We start from the raw sequence: 15,321 nt of genomic DNA, 5'->3' as shown, positions 1-15,321 counted from the left end.
TATTTATTTTTTTTAAAGATTTTATTTATTTATTTATTTATTTATTTATTTATTTATTTATTTATTTGACAGAGACAAAGCGAGAGAAGGAACACAAGCAGGGGGAGAGGGAGAGGGAGAAGCAGGCTTCCCACCGAGCAGGGAGCCCAATGCAGGGCTCGATCCTAGGACCCCGGGCCGAAGGCAGATGCTTAATGACTGAGCCACCCAGGCACCCCTTTGCCCAGTTATTTTTAAAGTGGATGAGTCTAGGGTGCCTGGGTGGCTCAGTCGTTAAGCGTCTGCCTTCGGCTCAGGTCATGATCCCAGGGTCCTGGGATTGAGTCCCACATTGGGCTCCCTGCTCCGCAGGAAGCCTGCTTCTCCCTCTCCCACTCCCCCTGCTTGTGTTCCTGCTCTCGCTGTCTCTCTCTGTCAATAAATAAATAAAATCTTTAAAAAAAAATAAAGTGAATGGGTCTAGGGGCGCCTGGATGGCTCAGTTAGTTAAGCATCTTCCTCAGCTGGGGTCATGATCCTGGGGTCTTGGGATCAAGCCCCATATCAGGCTTCCTGCTCAGCGGGGAGAACCTGTTTCTCCCTCTCCCTCTGCTGCTCCCCCTGCTTGTGCTCACTTGCTCTCTGTCAAATAAAATCTAAAAAAAAAAAAAAAGTGGGTGTGTCTATAACTTTTCAAGTCCCTCTGCAGTAAGTGCTTTGGAATCAGAGCTCAGTTAGAAGATTCTAGAAGATTCTACAGTCAAACCAACACAGCCAGAAATGGATATTCAAAGTGGGGTTTTTTTGGTACTTATTTTTTAGAGATTTCTGCTACATCACTGTGTCATGTTCTAAAGATCACAGGGCACCTCTTTGCAACCAAAGGCAATAGGCGCTAATGTTCTAGACCCTATGTAGGTTCATCTCCAGTGTTTGATATTAATGAAATGATTTTGAGCAAATGAAGCCTTTGATCAATATCTCCTTCAAACCCTGGCCAGCACATCTGGTTAAGAATGCCTAACCAGCATTGGAGAGCATGTGTGAAGATGTGGGATGAGGTATGTTACACTGAGTGGAATTCTATAAAGGTCTAGTGAGTTTCCCTCTGACTAACTTAGGGGAGCATGAGAGAACAATCACACTCTTTATAAGCTGACTCTTGTCTATTGTTGAGGGCAGACTGGCAGTGGATCTCCTCCCCGAAGTGAACCAGTGGTTTGGTTAAGTTTATTGTGTTGCTGCCCCTCAGTGCCAGCAAAGTAAGAGAACAATTTGATAAAGGCCCAGATGGGAGAGAGCCTAGGAAAGATCCCTGCAGCCCTCTCTCTCCCTCTGACCAGCATCTCTGGCTTCCCCTGCTTTCTCCAACATGCCAATGGAAGCCTTTTAATGGAGTTCGTGTAGTCTAGGGTCTTGCTTTCAGATGTGTCAAGACTTCAAACTGACCACAGGGAGCGAAACAAAGTCCAACAGATAGTCCTGTTAGAGTCAGTAACTGTCTGTACCCCTTAATTCTTTAAGATGGTTTAAGGAAATAACATGGCATACTTAAGTAATCATATTCTCTTTTAAATTTTATTTTTTTAAAGATTTTATTTATTTGACAGAGCACAAGCAGGGGGAGCAGCAGAGCGAGCAGCGGGCTCCGTACTGGGAGCCCAATGCGGGGCTTAATCCCAGGGTCCTGGGATCATGACCTGAGCCAAAAGCAGACGCCCAACCAACTAAGCCACCCAAGCACCCCTCTCTTTTAAATTTTAAATTCCTGAAGAGAACTTTATGAAAAAAAGACAGCTAGAAAATAAATGCAAGTATAGGGCAGCCCTCTTGGGTCCCCTCCCTCTTCAGGAGCTTTGAATTATTGCTCAATAAACTTTGCTGCCTACCAAAAAAAAAAAAAAACAGAAATGCAGGTATACATGCACAGGGCAGGCCATAGCACCACATGCATCCATCAGGTGCTTGCAAGCACAACATTGCTAAAGAGAGCAGATTCGGGGTGCCTGGTGGCTCAGGCGTTGGGCGTCTGCCTTTGGCTCAGGTCGTGATCCCAGGGTCCTGGGATTGAGTCCCACGTCGGGCTCCCTGCTCCATGGGAAGCCTGCTTCTCCCTCTGCCTCTGCCTGCCACTCCCCATTCCTGTACTCTCTCTCTCTCTGTCAAATAAATAAAATTTAAAAAGAAAAAGAGAGCAGATTCTGTAATATTGGGGAGTTCCTGGTCCTCAAAGTAAATGGCACTTAAGATGTAGCCCACCTCATGCTGACCCCCTCCTTGCACAGAAAAAACAGGGTGAATTCACATTTTTTCGAAGGACAGAAATCTATTTTGCATTATACACAGCCCTGTGTTCTACTTGCATGCTGGGGAAGGAAACTGAATTTCCTAATGGAGTCAGTATTTTGAAGGAATGTTTCTTAGCAAGGAACAGCGTTTCCCTTAAGCAAAAACAGGATCATCTTTCACAATAATGAACCAATAGAACCTAACTGAATTAACTGGTGAGAAGCCAGTTCCTCATGATGGATATTAGCTTAAGCCAGCTAGCAAACAATTCCGTGTATTCTCTTTATCTGGCTGATACAGGCCAACCCATTAAGTCCAACGACGCAAAGGCCCAGAAGCGCGCATTGGGTCTGATGAGACATCTGTCGTGCCCTCTGCTGTCTCAGCAGCTCTAACCGTTTCAGCCCTGAGCTATTAAATAACGAAGAAACAGACGTTTTTCTCTTTTTCTTCTCGACTCCTCCGTGTCGAGAGCGTCATCCTTTACCAGATCTTCCCCCTCCTTCCTGCTTCAGGAAAGCCACAGATGGGGACCAGGACTCGGGTTTCACTGCGGTGCTCAGTACTCAGCCTTGCATCCGCCCGGGGCTCCCGTGAGCCACACGAATGGCACACGATAGAAATCAGTGTGACGCCATAGCTTAGAATGAGAGACCCGCCCTGGGAATAGCGGTCAAATTTGGGGAAGGAAATGTAACAATACATTCACAGACGTGAGTCACGTCTCATTTCCTTTACAAAGGCAGCCTGAGCTACTGCTCTAATCACTGTCCTATTTAATTTTCCACTACTGAGTAGAAGTAAATTAGAAGTACAGGGGAGAACAATTTAATAAGTAGGTCATGTTCAAACAAAGTTTCTATAGTTTTCACAGATACTAAATAAAAAATTTTTGTACTAATATTCTTCAAGCAATAATTCATTGAGGGCTTGCTGTATATGGATGAGCCTTTGCTTGGTGTGTACACGCAGGATGGGAAAGATAATGACATGTTTGGGGAAGTTTGGAGGACCAGATAATGAATAATGTTGATTCTCGAATAATAGGATGATGTTTGGATTTTGAGATGAAGCTAATTAGAAAGTCACTGTGGATTTTCCAGAGGACTAGAACATGATAGCAACAGTGTGTGGAGATTATACTAGCAACCGGAGGGGAGTAGTGCAGAATGTTGTCCTAAATGTTGTCTTTCTCCTTCATGGTGGAACACTAAAAACGAGAGAGCTAGAAGACTGTTGGGGGTACCCGAGTATGAGCTCATGGGATCTGGTCAAAGGCAGCCATAAGGTCAAGGAGACTTTTGCCTGCAGATCGGTGAGAACTTCAAAGAAAGAAATTAAAGCAAAATCCTGAGGACCGTAGGAGGGAATGTAAATCGTAAACAGAGAACAGTCTCTGTAATGACATTGGTGTTTTAGAAAATGTTTGCCTTTTGTGACTATCTCCTTTCCTGTTCTGATTTGAGATACTGAGTCTTTGATGCCACCAGTATTCCTACGGGCATTCAACACGTATGCGGGAGTCACCGTGTGACACATGACAGGAGCTAGGCATGCAGAACCCTCTAGTGGCACCCGGCCTAGAGGAGGTGCAAAGATCCCGAACAGTGCCGACCACACAGGCCAGTCTATACTGTCCCAAGGAGCCTCCCAGTTTCGGAAGGGAAATTTCAGAAAGGCTTCACGGAGAACAGGCAAAACATCCTCTGACATGAAAAGCCTAGGCAGATTTGGACAGGCAGACGGGGTGGGGGTGCTGGCTTTCCTGACACTGTGTAAACAATGGGCTGTTAGAGTCCGTGGCATGTGGAAACCCAGGGCTCAGTTGGGCTCTGGGGAGCCCGGGTTGGGAGTGCTGTTTCTGCAGACGAAGACTGAATATCCTTTCATAATCCAAGCTCAATATTCTCAGTTAAAGTCCAGTTCCAAATACAGCTCTTCTGGTTGCACCCAAGGGTGTAAAATCCTTTCACCCCGGCGGGTACCGCTACCCCAGCAGCACCCGAAATGACCCTTCCATTGATACGTTTCCTGCTCTCCCTTGCAGCACATGATTGCCGACACAGTCCGAACCCTGAGACACTGCAGGACTAATCAGTTTGGTGAGCACTGGGACTCGGGCACGGGGTGTCAGCTCACCGCCCCTGGGCACAGACTGTGAGCCAGTCACAAGTGTTTGGTGGGAACGTACTGCAACAGATTATAAAGTGTAATGTGCAGATGCTGTATTCTCTTCTCGTTTCGTCACTGCCTTGTTTGGGATGCAGAGGAAGACAAGATACGGTGGCTTTTTATCCTCTCAGCAGCGGGTTTCCCCCATACAGAGTGACCTCAGATGATCAGAGGCTCCCCACTGCACCCCTGACCCAGAAAGTCTACTTGCTTGTCCTGGGGCTCCCAGTCACCAGTGGGTTTCTCAGGGCCGACCCTGTCCCTAAACTCCTTGTTTGGAGCCTTCCTGGAATAGGAACATGGTTTGCAGAAGTGCCTGAAGCAGCCTTCCAGAATCTTTCCTCCTCTCCAACAAAAACTTCCTGTCTGGAGCCACCTTTCACTGAAAATTTATTTTTCTGAGCACTTCTGTGGACTCCCCACTGAGATGAACGTATATAGGAATATGTGTTCCTTTTTAAACCTCAAGCATGATTTACACTATGTTTAAATAGCATTAAAACCCTGCAGGAAGGAGGGAAGTCAACTTTGTTGAGTTCAAGGAGCGTTCACATGGGCACCGGCATCCTGACACCGGTATTGGTGATTGGTGCACAGAAATCGTTAACACAGAGCAGAAAAGCGGAGCCTCAGAGAGTGAACCCGGTCGGCAGAGCCCGCCTCATTTCCTGACCCATCCTCTTTTCTTTGCCTTGTGCAGGTTCTGTAGATAAGAAGGGCAGTAAAAAAAAATTAGGAAGTTAAATTCAGTAATTATAAGTCAATCAAAGCTGACCACTAAATAAAGCTTTAAGTAAAATATCCTCATTATAAAGTAATTGTTTCAATAATACAGAAGTACACATAAAGTAGAAAGATCCAAGTCCTACTTCCTAAGGATAGGTGCATATTCTTGGGAATTTTTTTCTGTCCCGGCTGGTCTTGACTGGCAGTATTGTCCCCTACAAAGCAACGGAAATTCTGTATGAACTACCAAGTTTCTGCTTGAAAGGGAGAGTTACAGATACAGGACCTGAGTTTTTAAATACTTACATCAGTTCCTGCCACCTGATACGTGCTTATGGAATTCTCTATGAAGCACACAATAGATTCACTTACCATAGAAACAGTGATAATAACACTGTCGTGGAGATTCATTCAAATGTATAAGCATAATGTTGCTGAGTGTTGGGTTTTCATCCTCCCTTGCCTCCCAAGTACTGATGGGTACTCAGCTCATTCTAAGCATCAGTCTCACTGACCAAGAGACTCTGCAAGTGTGGGCAGGAAGGTTATACTGGCTTGGTGGCCTTGACCCTGTCTTAAACCTCCCATCACCAGGGAGTTAAGTCTGCATAGTACAAAGCGTAACTCTTTGTGTTCTGTATTTACATATCTTTAGAAATTGTGTTTGTGACTGAATTAGTGAAATTAATTTTGACAGTTTATATAGACATAGTAAACCCATGTCAGCAATGGGGATAAAGTAAGATGACATTAATCAAGCCACTTAAAAATTATACAGTGCCATGCAGTTGTCACTTGTCATGGTGGGAACCATTCATTCGTTCTGCCATCTTCAGGCCAAAAAATTAAAAAGAAAATTATCTTTGTACCACTATGTTTCCTAAGCCAATAATTACTAAACCAAAAGCAGTCTCTCAGTGTCTCACAGAGAAGGTGTTCTAGAATAATACAACTTTTTGGTCACTTCCAAACAAGTGCAATGGTAAAAAACGTTAACTCCTGGTGCTTTGATTCTTCGAAACCAGGAAGCCTCATTTGCCATTAAACCTTAAGAATTACAAGCTACCCATGTCATACATGCCTTAAGTGATAAAACACAGGTGTCACAGAGGAGGAAAAAATGGACCTCACCAAGAGAAAAAAGTTGCTGCTTTAAAATGCTTAGCCCCCCTGCGGGCCCTTCTCCTCAAGCCAAAAGCCACTGCTCCCATCTGAGATACCAGGAAGCGGGGGGCGGGGGGGGGGTGACGTCACCATCTGTCTCACAGGGACATTGTTTCTCTATAGCAGTTTAGTCAGGCCCCTGGTGCCTTGAGGTTTGGGGGGATTTTTTTGGATTGTGTTTGGGTTTGGCTCTGGGAAGTGGGCTTGCCCCATTGTGCAGGCTCCTTATCAGAGCTGTCACCGGCGTGGCACGGACGTACGTGCTCACGGGGGACGAAAGCTTCTTGCGGCCCTTCACGTTCTTAACAGCCCTGGCTTTGGGAGTGGAAAACCCCCTTGCCTTGTCCTTTGCAGGGTAGACATTAGCCCATCCACATACTTCTGGAAGTTGCTTTGCCTGTTAAACATACCTTAAGTTCAGTTCTGTGATACCTGTTCATTCAAATAGTTCCTTCATTTTTTTTTTTCAAAAAGTAAGGATGCCAAAGAATTATACGGCATCTAAACAAACAAACTATGGTGTCCGTGCACTGAGCAGATGAGCAGTGATCTCTGACAATTCCAGACTGAGCTAGAAGAGCCAGGGAAAGCCACTGAGACAGGCAGTTGCTGTGACGAGGGACCGTGGATGCAGACTCAGGACACGTGGCCTGGGCGCCGGTGGTGCTCTGCCCCCTCCTGGCTGTGTGTCTCTGCAGCTTCCCATTCTGGAGGGGGGCCACTAAGGCAATCACTGAATACTAGATAACGTTAGGTAATAAGTGCTCTATGAATGTTAGTAAAACAGATAGCTTGCCAGTCTAATTACCTGACCTGAGGACCGAGTCTGAGCTGGAGAAGCATCTCCACTGTGAGGATACAGACCCCCCTTCCGGCATGCTGACTTAGGCGTCTACCTGGTAGATGTACTCGAAGCCTCACCGTGAGACTTTGCTGGTATTTAAACACAGTGTTTCTGCTCTCATGAGATTGACTTGTCTTTTTTTTTCCTCCAAAAAAACAGGAGGCGATGTGTCTCCAAAGGAGCACCAGGAGTTAAAATCCTACGTAAATCACCTGTATGTCATTGACAGCCAGCAGGCCCTGTTTGAGCTATCCCACAGGATCGAGCCTCGGGTGTGAGCGCCCGCCCCCCGCACCTCCCCCATAACTGCTGCACTTTGAGCTGTGGGCACGTGAGTGCTGAGCACGTTGCTTTCCTGTGAGAAAAAAAGTTGCTGAGTTTTATCAGCATAAGACGCACACAGGAAAGCCAAGCAAAGCATGTTCAGGAAATGATGATGTCAGCCGCCAGAGATGGGGAGAGGCCTCTCCGAGCTGCTCTCAGAGTGAGAAGGCAGAAAGAGTCAGAAGCATTCTTGAAATGGAGAAGTCTGGTTTCTTCTGACTGCCTTGTTGATCCAGCCCAGTTTTGATCTTGGGATGTGCCAGCGTCAAGACGAGAGCATGTCTTGTCCTAGTGAACAAATACGTCCCCACGAGTGTGCATGAGCCAAGAGTTTTACTTTGCCTCGTGGTAGATTACTGTGTATAGGCTGTCAGAGAAGCAGCTCATTTGAACACCTAAAGACAGTGATGGCATCTCTAGATTTCCAGGGTAAAGGAGTGGCTGCTGTCAGTACAAATAGTGACATCACCAAAAGCCCCTCGTGTCTAGGAAGTTAGTGAGGGCCAGCAGCTGGCCTCCGTGCTCTGATTCCCAGAAGGGAAATGTCAAAGCACGCATTTCTTTGCATCCACAGTCACTTGTCGATGTAGGCTTGTGGGGGAAATGCGTTTCTGCACAACTGATCAGCTCTAGGCTGCGTCACTTTGCCAATAAGGAAAAATAGTAGTCATCTGCAAGAAATGGACTCACTGTTTAATTTCGGGGGATTTTCTTCACATATGCAAGAAGATTCGCATTTCTTATTGGAAACAATGTGATTTTTTAAAAAGCACAGTGTATGATAGAATACGGTAGGCGCTCAGTAACGATTTCGAGGGGTACCGGAGTCCCAGAGGTCTGCCGTCTTGTGCCTGATGACGCCTTGCTGTTTTGCCGGCCTCCAGCGGGCTGCTCAGTAACAGCCACCGCAGGGAGGCTTAAGTGGGATTGATGTGGCATGCACTTAGCCCTCACGAGACAAGAGCAAGGCAGTGACTAGTGACCGCCCATCTTACAGCAAATAAGAACCCCCAAATACCCAAATGTCTGATTGATATTGGACACTTAGAAGTCCTGCAGTCCACCTCCCAACCAAGGGCCAGAGCCTTTCTATAATTTGTCTTCCCCCCTGCCAAAGTCTCAGAGTCTTTTAGTCTATTTTTATTCCTATTTTGGCTCCTCTAGCAAATAAAACCTCTTATTATTCTGAAGAACTGGTTAGAGTATTTCCCTCAAGCTTCCCGTGAACAACAAAGGCCTGAGGGACACAAGAGTGAAATCCACCGCTGCTGGCTAGGTGCTCGTCACATTGCTAAAATACAAGGGCCCTGCTTCATGTCCTCAGCCTTCATTTTCCACACGGGTGAATTCTCCACGCTCCTGCCCGCCCATCCCTCAGGTGCCCGCACAGAACTGCTTCCTGCTGTCCATTCCACACCTTATAACAGAGATGTGCCTGATACTTGCTGATACCCTCAGCAGCGCTGTTTCCTGGGCTTGGGAACCACACCGAGTTTGCGAGATCACGGGAGGGAACCACGTGGAGAAAATTTGGGGAGGACTTTCAAAGAGACTCCATCTGTCCTCGCAGTTGAAACTTGAGTCCTGAAAACTAACAGGGGTATAAGAAAAAGGCACCATCCAGGGCTGGGCCACTCAAAGACAAGCTCAGGCTACCGGGTAACGGACTGAGACCCTGGAGAAGACGAGAGCTGGCGGAACCGGGGAAAACCGGCTCCTCTCGCGGCCGATCAAGGCAAAAGCTCTCCCCTTGGCAATTGTTGGGGATAGCCTGGGCTTACAGCACAAAGGCCCGTGTTCTCGCCTTTTCTCTGCTCTAGGGAGGATCATTTGGCCAGTGTGATCATGTCAGGCCATTTTGACATTGTCTCCACATTTTACCATTAGATCTGTTCACATTAGGTCTCCATCCTCCCACCAGAACATTACCTCTCGAGGACTCATTTTCAGTGGAGAACAATTTCAGCATAGCACCTGCTGCTTGGATCCCAGTTCAGATACTTACACAGCCAGATGAATCCACACATACATCACATCTGAACACCTTCCAATGGTGTGGTCAGTATGCCACCCAGTGTGGGTGGACCCAGGCCGGGGAGAATGTGATGCTTGCCCACACTTTGCTCCAGCCATGGTCACGTGACTCGGGGCGGCAGCGGGAAGGGAGGGTTTTGGTGTAGTTTACATTTGCTTTTTCATCCCTGTCTTCTGAATGTCAGAATTTCCAAGTCTTTCTGAAATTTAACAACTGTCTCCAGAGATTTCCCAAGCATCAGCAGCTCAGCAGTTTCCGAAGCCCTTGAAGACTTAAATCTGGAACTCAAGAATCAAAGGCGGAACCGTGGGAGCCTGATTTAGCTCAGCATGAAACTTGCCCTCACAAAGCTGGGCTGTCCCGCAGCAAGGGCCCCTCTGAAGAGGGATGGGCTGTATTCCCTTTCCAAATATTTGCCCACATCTCTTGGGAATAGGTTCTGTTCTGGCTAGAAGGGCGGACAAAGATGTCCAAGCTCCTTCCCAGGTCTTAGATTTGTGTGGTTGCCTAAGATCTCCATTCACTCTGAAAACCTCCTGTCACCTGGCACCTTCCTCAGCAAGTGGCACGTGAGCACTTCTCATTGGGTTCTCACTGCTACAGCACAACCTCCAGACAGTCCTGCAGGACCTGTGGATTTGTCAGCATTCCAGCAAAGCATCCCTGCTTAGAAGTTAGCAGAGGACAGGGTCCTGAGGGCAAAACTGCAGCCTTTCTGAAACTTTTCTCCATACATATTTGCAGATGTTCCAAAGGCTACAGTGTTTTAAATTCACTTTTGTTATAATCTGTACAATTAACAACTGCTTATAGTGCTAAATATTATGACCTACATTCACTTTATGTTAGTATCATCTGATACTTGTTTGTTTGAATAAATGCATTTTCCTAGACCCCTGTCCACAAGCAAGTTGGGTGGAGCATACGTTGAATTCACAAGGATGAGGAATAAAGCAAAAAGCCAGGCCTCCCTGTTGGTAAGCAGAAGGCGTTGCGCCGTGCAGACTAGCCTCTGAATAGAGAGAGACAGTTGCATGAAAGAGGGAGCTGGTGATTTCTGGTCCCTGGAGCTGGGCTTCACCACGGCCCCAATCCCAGCCCCACTGTCTTGTTACAGCCGTCACGTACAGCGCATATCCCAGACCTCGCGTTCTTGAGTGGCATAGCTAATCCAAGCTTCTCAGAAACTAGGCAAAAACATTAAAATGGGGGAAGATCAGGTCCACTGCAGTTGTCTAATGTGGAGTTTCTTTTAAATGCTTCAAAGACATGTCCTTAAAATTTCAGCCTGCATATTAATGAGTGGGCCGTCGTGCTTAAAACTAGTAGGGGAAAGAAAAGTTTTTAAAAATTGCCAAAAAGTTAAGTGAAATTGTACTACTGTATAAAGCAAAGCTGTATATACTACACGTTTTTTAGCAGAGTGATATTTATTTGCATAGCCTATTTATTGTATTCGTATTACATGGTTATTAAATACTGGGATGAAATTGATGCCCTGAAGCAAGGACTCTCGCCTTTTAATGTACCATTAATTAGGACTGCTGTGACATCTTCAGCTTGCGTTAACAATTAGAAGATAGAAAACCCGCAATCGGGGTGTCTACCTAACTTCTCAGGGACTACACTTTGTAGTTTTCCACCATTATAAGAGCTGGTAAATATGAAACACTTGTGGAATTACCAGAATTGCCATTAACAGTATTTTCTTTCTCCTTATGCCGTGCTTCCTGCTTCTGTATATATGATTGTCTGTGTATTTATCGAAGCTAGTAAGCAATAATTTATATGTAAAAAATGGCCAAGCAATATAAGGTGAAAACTTATATAAGTCACTGTTACCTTATCTTGTATTTTCAAGTGTTTTTTAAAAATTGCTTTTCCAAATATAAGATTATGTTCAAGATACTATTCATGCCTCATAGCTTCTTGCCACATCTGTGGGCTCCGTAGCCTGTGTCCTGGCCCTCACCATTTGGGACCCAGAAATCATTTGCTCACTGAGAGAGCCACCAGTAGGTGGAGAGGTTCCCAGGCTGCCATGGGGCTGTTGGGGGACCCAAGACCTTGTGTAGGAAATGACATCAGTATTCTCCTATTCTGTCACCCCTGTCATCACACTCAGGTGGGACCAGGACCTCTCCCTTACCAATCCAGATACCGAGGGAAGCTCCAGGCCCTGCCTGCACCAGAGCTGTGGGAGGGACAGTGAAGCACAAGGTTAATAACCAGCTCTGGGGCAGTGGGAAGACTAGACCATATCATGGTTCAAAAATCTCTACCCCTTCTTATGGCAGGATCATACCTTCTGCTCACCAATGTTAAGCTTTGGCATGTGGTAATTCCTTCCTGTCAGAGGATTAGGTATCTCGCCATGTTGAACTCAGGAGCAGCCAAATGTCCTGCTGTGTCCAGTGAAAAATGGGGAGAAGTGACCTGTGCACCCTGTAAACTAAAGCTTGACAAGATAGCCATGCCTGCCAGGTCGCTTCCACCATGAGACCTACCATGTTCCAGGAAGAGGTGTCTCCATCTGCCTGCCTCTCCAGCTTGGGAAGGACATGTAATTTGAGTGAAACATAAAACATCATCATTAGAAGCCACTGAGGCTTGGGGCTGATTTGTTACCTCAGCAGAATTTAACCCACGCTAATGAAGTCTCCCAGGGCATGTCTTTCTTGATAAACTGTCCTCTCCCTCAGTGTATGGGCAGTAGTCTGGCTTTGCAGAGCGCCTCATGGATGAAACTACTCGTTGTCACACAGCCAAGCAGAGGCCTTGTCTTTATATGGGAAAGGGTAAAGAAGACCAGAAGATGATTTTCTTGGACTCTCATCACCCAGAAGTGGCCCTTCTGAGTGTCAGGGGAAAGTTCTCTGAGGTCGTCTGGGTCCCCGCTGAGTCACCTGTGTATTTGCTTCCCACTCACTACTTTAAACAAACAAGATTCCTAATGCTTTAGACCTGCTAATATTCTTCAGTAGAGTACTCGTGCTCCAGAAGACCCCACAATTGCGTCCTAGTTAGCGGGAGCACCAGCAGCCTTTCCCAGCACAAGAAAGGCACACCCAACAAGCAAGACAGACGTACTTTGCAGAAGCGTGTGGTCCCGAGCATCTGCACTTGGCTCTTGGGGCTGCAAGCTGAGATTCCTCCCCCAAACACACTCAGAACTGGGTCCAACGGTAGCTCTCGGTTTTGTTTCTCTTACGGTGACATGATGTTTGCTCAGGAGGAACTTGACCTACTCCTCAGCCCTACTGTGGCTCCTCATTATGCCTCCCTCCTCCCCCACCCCAGGCTGGGGGCTCTTCCAGGGGGTGGGTTAGGATTCCCTATGGTTGGTTTTCAGGGCATTTCTGCCACAGGGTCATTTCACTCCTCACCACAGCAGTCCCATAAGTAAGCTCTGCAGCCACCCCTGAGTCCTGTGCTTCACCCCATCCTGGGGGGAAAGGAACTTCTGGGTCCTCCCCGCATGGCTCTGGCACTCCAGGGTGAAAGCAGAGCAGGGGATGGAGGGTGGGAACTCTTCCTAGCCCTTCCCTGCTGGCCAGCCATATCACCTCACCATTTCTTTCCTGCTAACACTATACCATGTTACAGATCTCAGTGCGCCTGGGCATTTTCCCCAAGGAAGCCAAGAACAGGTCCACCTGTTGTGGACTTGCTGCCAATACCTCAGGCTATTTCTGACATCCCCGGGTTTTAGACCTGGAAGTGGGAAGCGTAGAAAAGTCAGGCATTCCTCACTGGACTTCTCTTCTCCCAGAAGACCCATAGGCAGGCCCAGCCTGGGAGCCTTGCTTGCCTGAGATGCTGCCCTGGGAAGTGGTTCTGAGTGCTCCTCCCGGAAGGCCCCTTTCCTGCTCACAGACGTCTGGAGTTTCCCATGCTGTCTGTGTGTGGTTAGAGGCGGTATTTTCTAGTTAGAACTTGCGTGAAAATAATCGCGTTCTGAGAGAATCCCTGTAGCTGACCACTTGTTCTGATAGTCCCAACAAAAACAAAACCAAAAACGGTGCAGCAGAAAGATTAAAGTCGAGAGGCACCTGGGTGGTACAGTCGTTTAAGCATCTAACTCTTGATTTCAGCTCAGGTCATGATCTTAGGGTCGTGAGATCAAGCCCCGCCTCAGGCTCCGTGCTCAGTGAGGAGTCTGCTTAAGATTCTGTCCCTCTGCCCCTCACGCTCGTGCTCTCTCTCTCTCTTTCTCTCTCAGATAAACAAATCTTAAAAAGGAAAGAAAGATTCAAGTGTCAAAAGCAATTAGCCCACATGGGAGACTTAAGGCAATGGCAAGATCTTTCCCAAGTTTTGTGACAACAGTGGGTCTCTGGTTATCTCGTAACTCAGAAGTTCCTTTGGGAGAATCTCATATGGTGAGGCTACCACCAGGCTAAGTCCACAGTATGGAGACCATCTTGACTGCCCACTCCGACACGCCCTGCTCATCAGCTTCTCCACCGGCATCCCCATCCCCCTGACTGAGCTCAGGCCCTTGCTGTCTAGTATTTCAGTCGTTACAGTAAACTTCTGTGTCCTTCCCTCACCACAGGCGGTCCCATGAATTTCCCCCCATATAATCTCCAAACTGTCCTCAAAATTTTTGTTTCCTAAAACACAGATGTGATCATGCTTCCGCCCGGCTCAAAATCCTTCAGTGGCGCCTCCAGGCTATAGAACTGAAGCTCGGTTGCCTGCAAGTGCCCTCTGGCTTCTGCTTACCTCTCCAGGGCCCAAGAGATCAGGCAGATGCCCCAGGAGACTAATAATTTGGTACTCTCTTTAAACTGATATTCTGGGGGGAGGGGGCGATTGATTGCTACTAAATTATTGCTAAATACGTGTATGTGAGGCTTATTTGCTACTTTCGAAGTGTAAAATCTTAAAGCCCTATAGATAATGCACAGCTAACTGGGGTGGAGGGCCCCTTCCTGGAGGAGTCCAGGCCACCAGAATTGCCTTAGGATACTGAGCTCCTCCCCACCAGAGTCCTGCAAACAGACCTGAAACCAACTCGCTCATTACAGGAGGGCTGTGCTAGGAGACCTTTAAGGTCCCTTTCAGCCAGCCACTGGCTGCTAAGAAAGCTGGTGCAAATCTGTGATTGCTAGAGCTAATTGGTTTTGTTTTCCTTTGGTTTTGTTGTTTGTTTGTTTTTACAGAAGTGACTTGGCTGATGTGGGAAATAAGAACTGTTCATGCTCCTTTGTATTCAGTTGACCCCGGCTCTGCCTCAAGCTGGAAGGGAAAAGGCACCCCCCCCCCGCCCCTTCCCTGTCCTATGCCCCATGCTGACTCCACAGTCCTACCAGAGATGAGTGCCGGCCATAAATAACCAAATAAAGGCCCTGGAATCACTGTGGCGGGTCCTGCTTCTGAGTACCAGGCCAGCTACTGCCTCCGGAAGGGTAAGGAGGAGACACAGTAAGGGCAAACTGTCTATTCTGTGGCCCCCTTATGCCCCGCTCTGCCATTTGGCCCCAGCAGGCCTTCTGTCCCAGCCCCCCCACCTGGATCCAGCACCCAGGTCTGCCCAGTCTCTTCTCCATGCCCCCCCCAAACACATTGTGCCCACGACCCCTCCATCCCTCCCAAGTAAGTCTTGTCTACTCCAAAGCCCTCTTGGATGACCCCATCCCCCACGGGACCCCCTTACCCCTATCTGCATTCTTGCAAGCAGGGCCCACCCATTGCTCTCTGGGGAACCACCCCCTGTTGTCTTGCCTCCCATCCAGCGTGGGCTGCCTCGAGGGTCAGGAAAAGGCTTAACAAGGTGGCCTCT

At 47.5% G+C, this 15,321-nt stretch overlaps 1 protein-coding gene across 1 annotated transcript in view; it reads left to right on the top strand.

The window, feature by feature from the left end:
* The window catches only part of RAPGEF5 (Rap guanine nucleotide exchange factor 5), a 236,092-nt gene extending 224,728 nt beyond the window's left edge, over window positions 1–11,364 (top strand). The window contains exons 25-26 of the mRNA XM_088018447.1: window positions 4,316–4,370; window positions 7,334–11,364. Of these exons, the coding sequence (XP_087874573.1) occupies window positions 4,316–4,370; window positions 7,334–7,452 (174 nt within the window). The 3' untranslated portion in view covers window positions 7,453–11,364. The remainder of the gene's footprint in view (window positions 1–4,315; window positions 4,371–7,333) is intronic.
* The last annotated feature ends 3,957 nt before the right edge of the window (window positions 11,365–15,321 follow it).

Source organism: Eumetopias jubatus, unplaced genomic scaffold (assembly GCF_037043125.1).
Source record: "Eumetopias jubatus isolate StellerSeaLion01/CBP00866 unplaced genomic scaffold, mEumJub1_p1.0 scaffold_14, whole genome shotgun sequence".
NCBI lineage: Eukaryota > Metazoa > Chordata > Mammalia > Carnivora > Otariidae > Eumetopias > Eumetopias jubatus.
The sequence above is the reverse complement of the archived record's forward strand: the minus strand, read 5'-3'. Positions and strand labels throughout refer to the sequence as shown.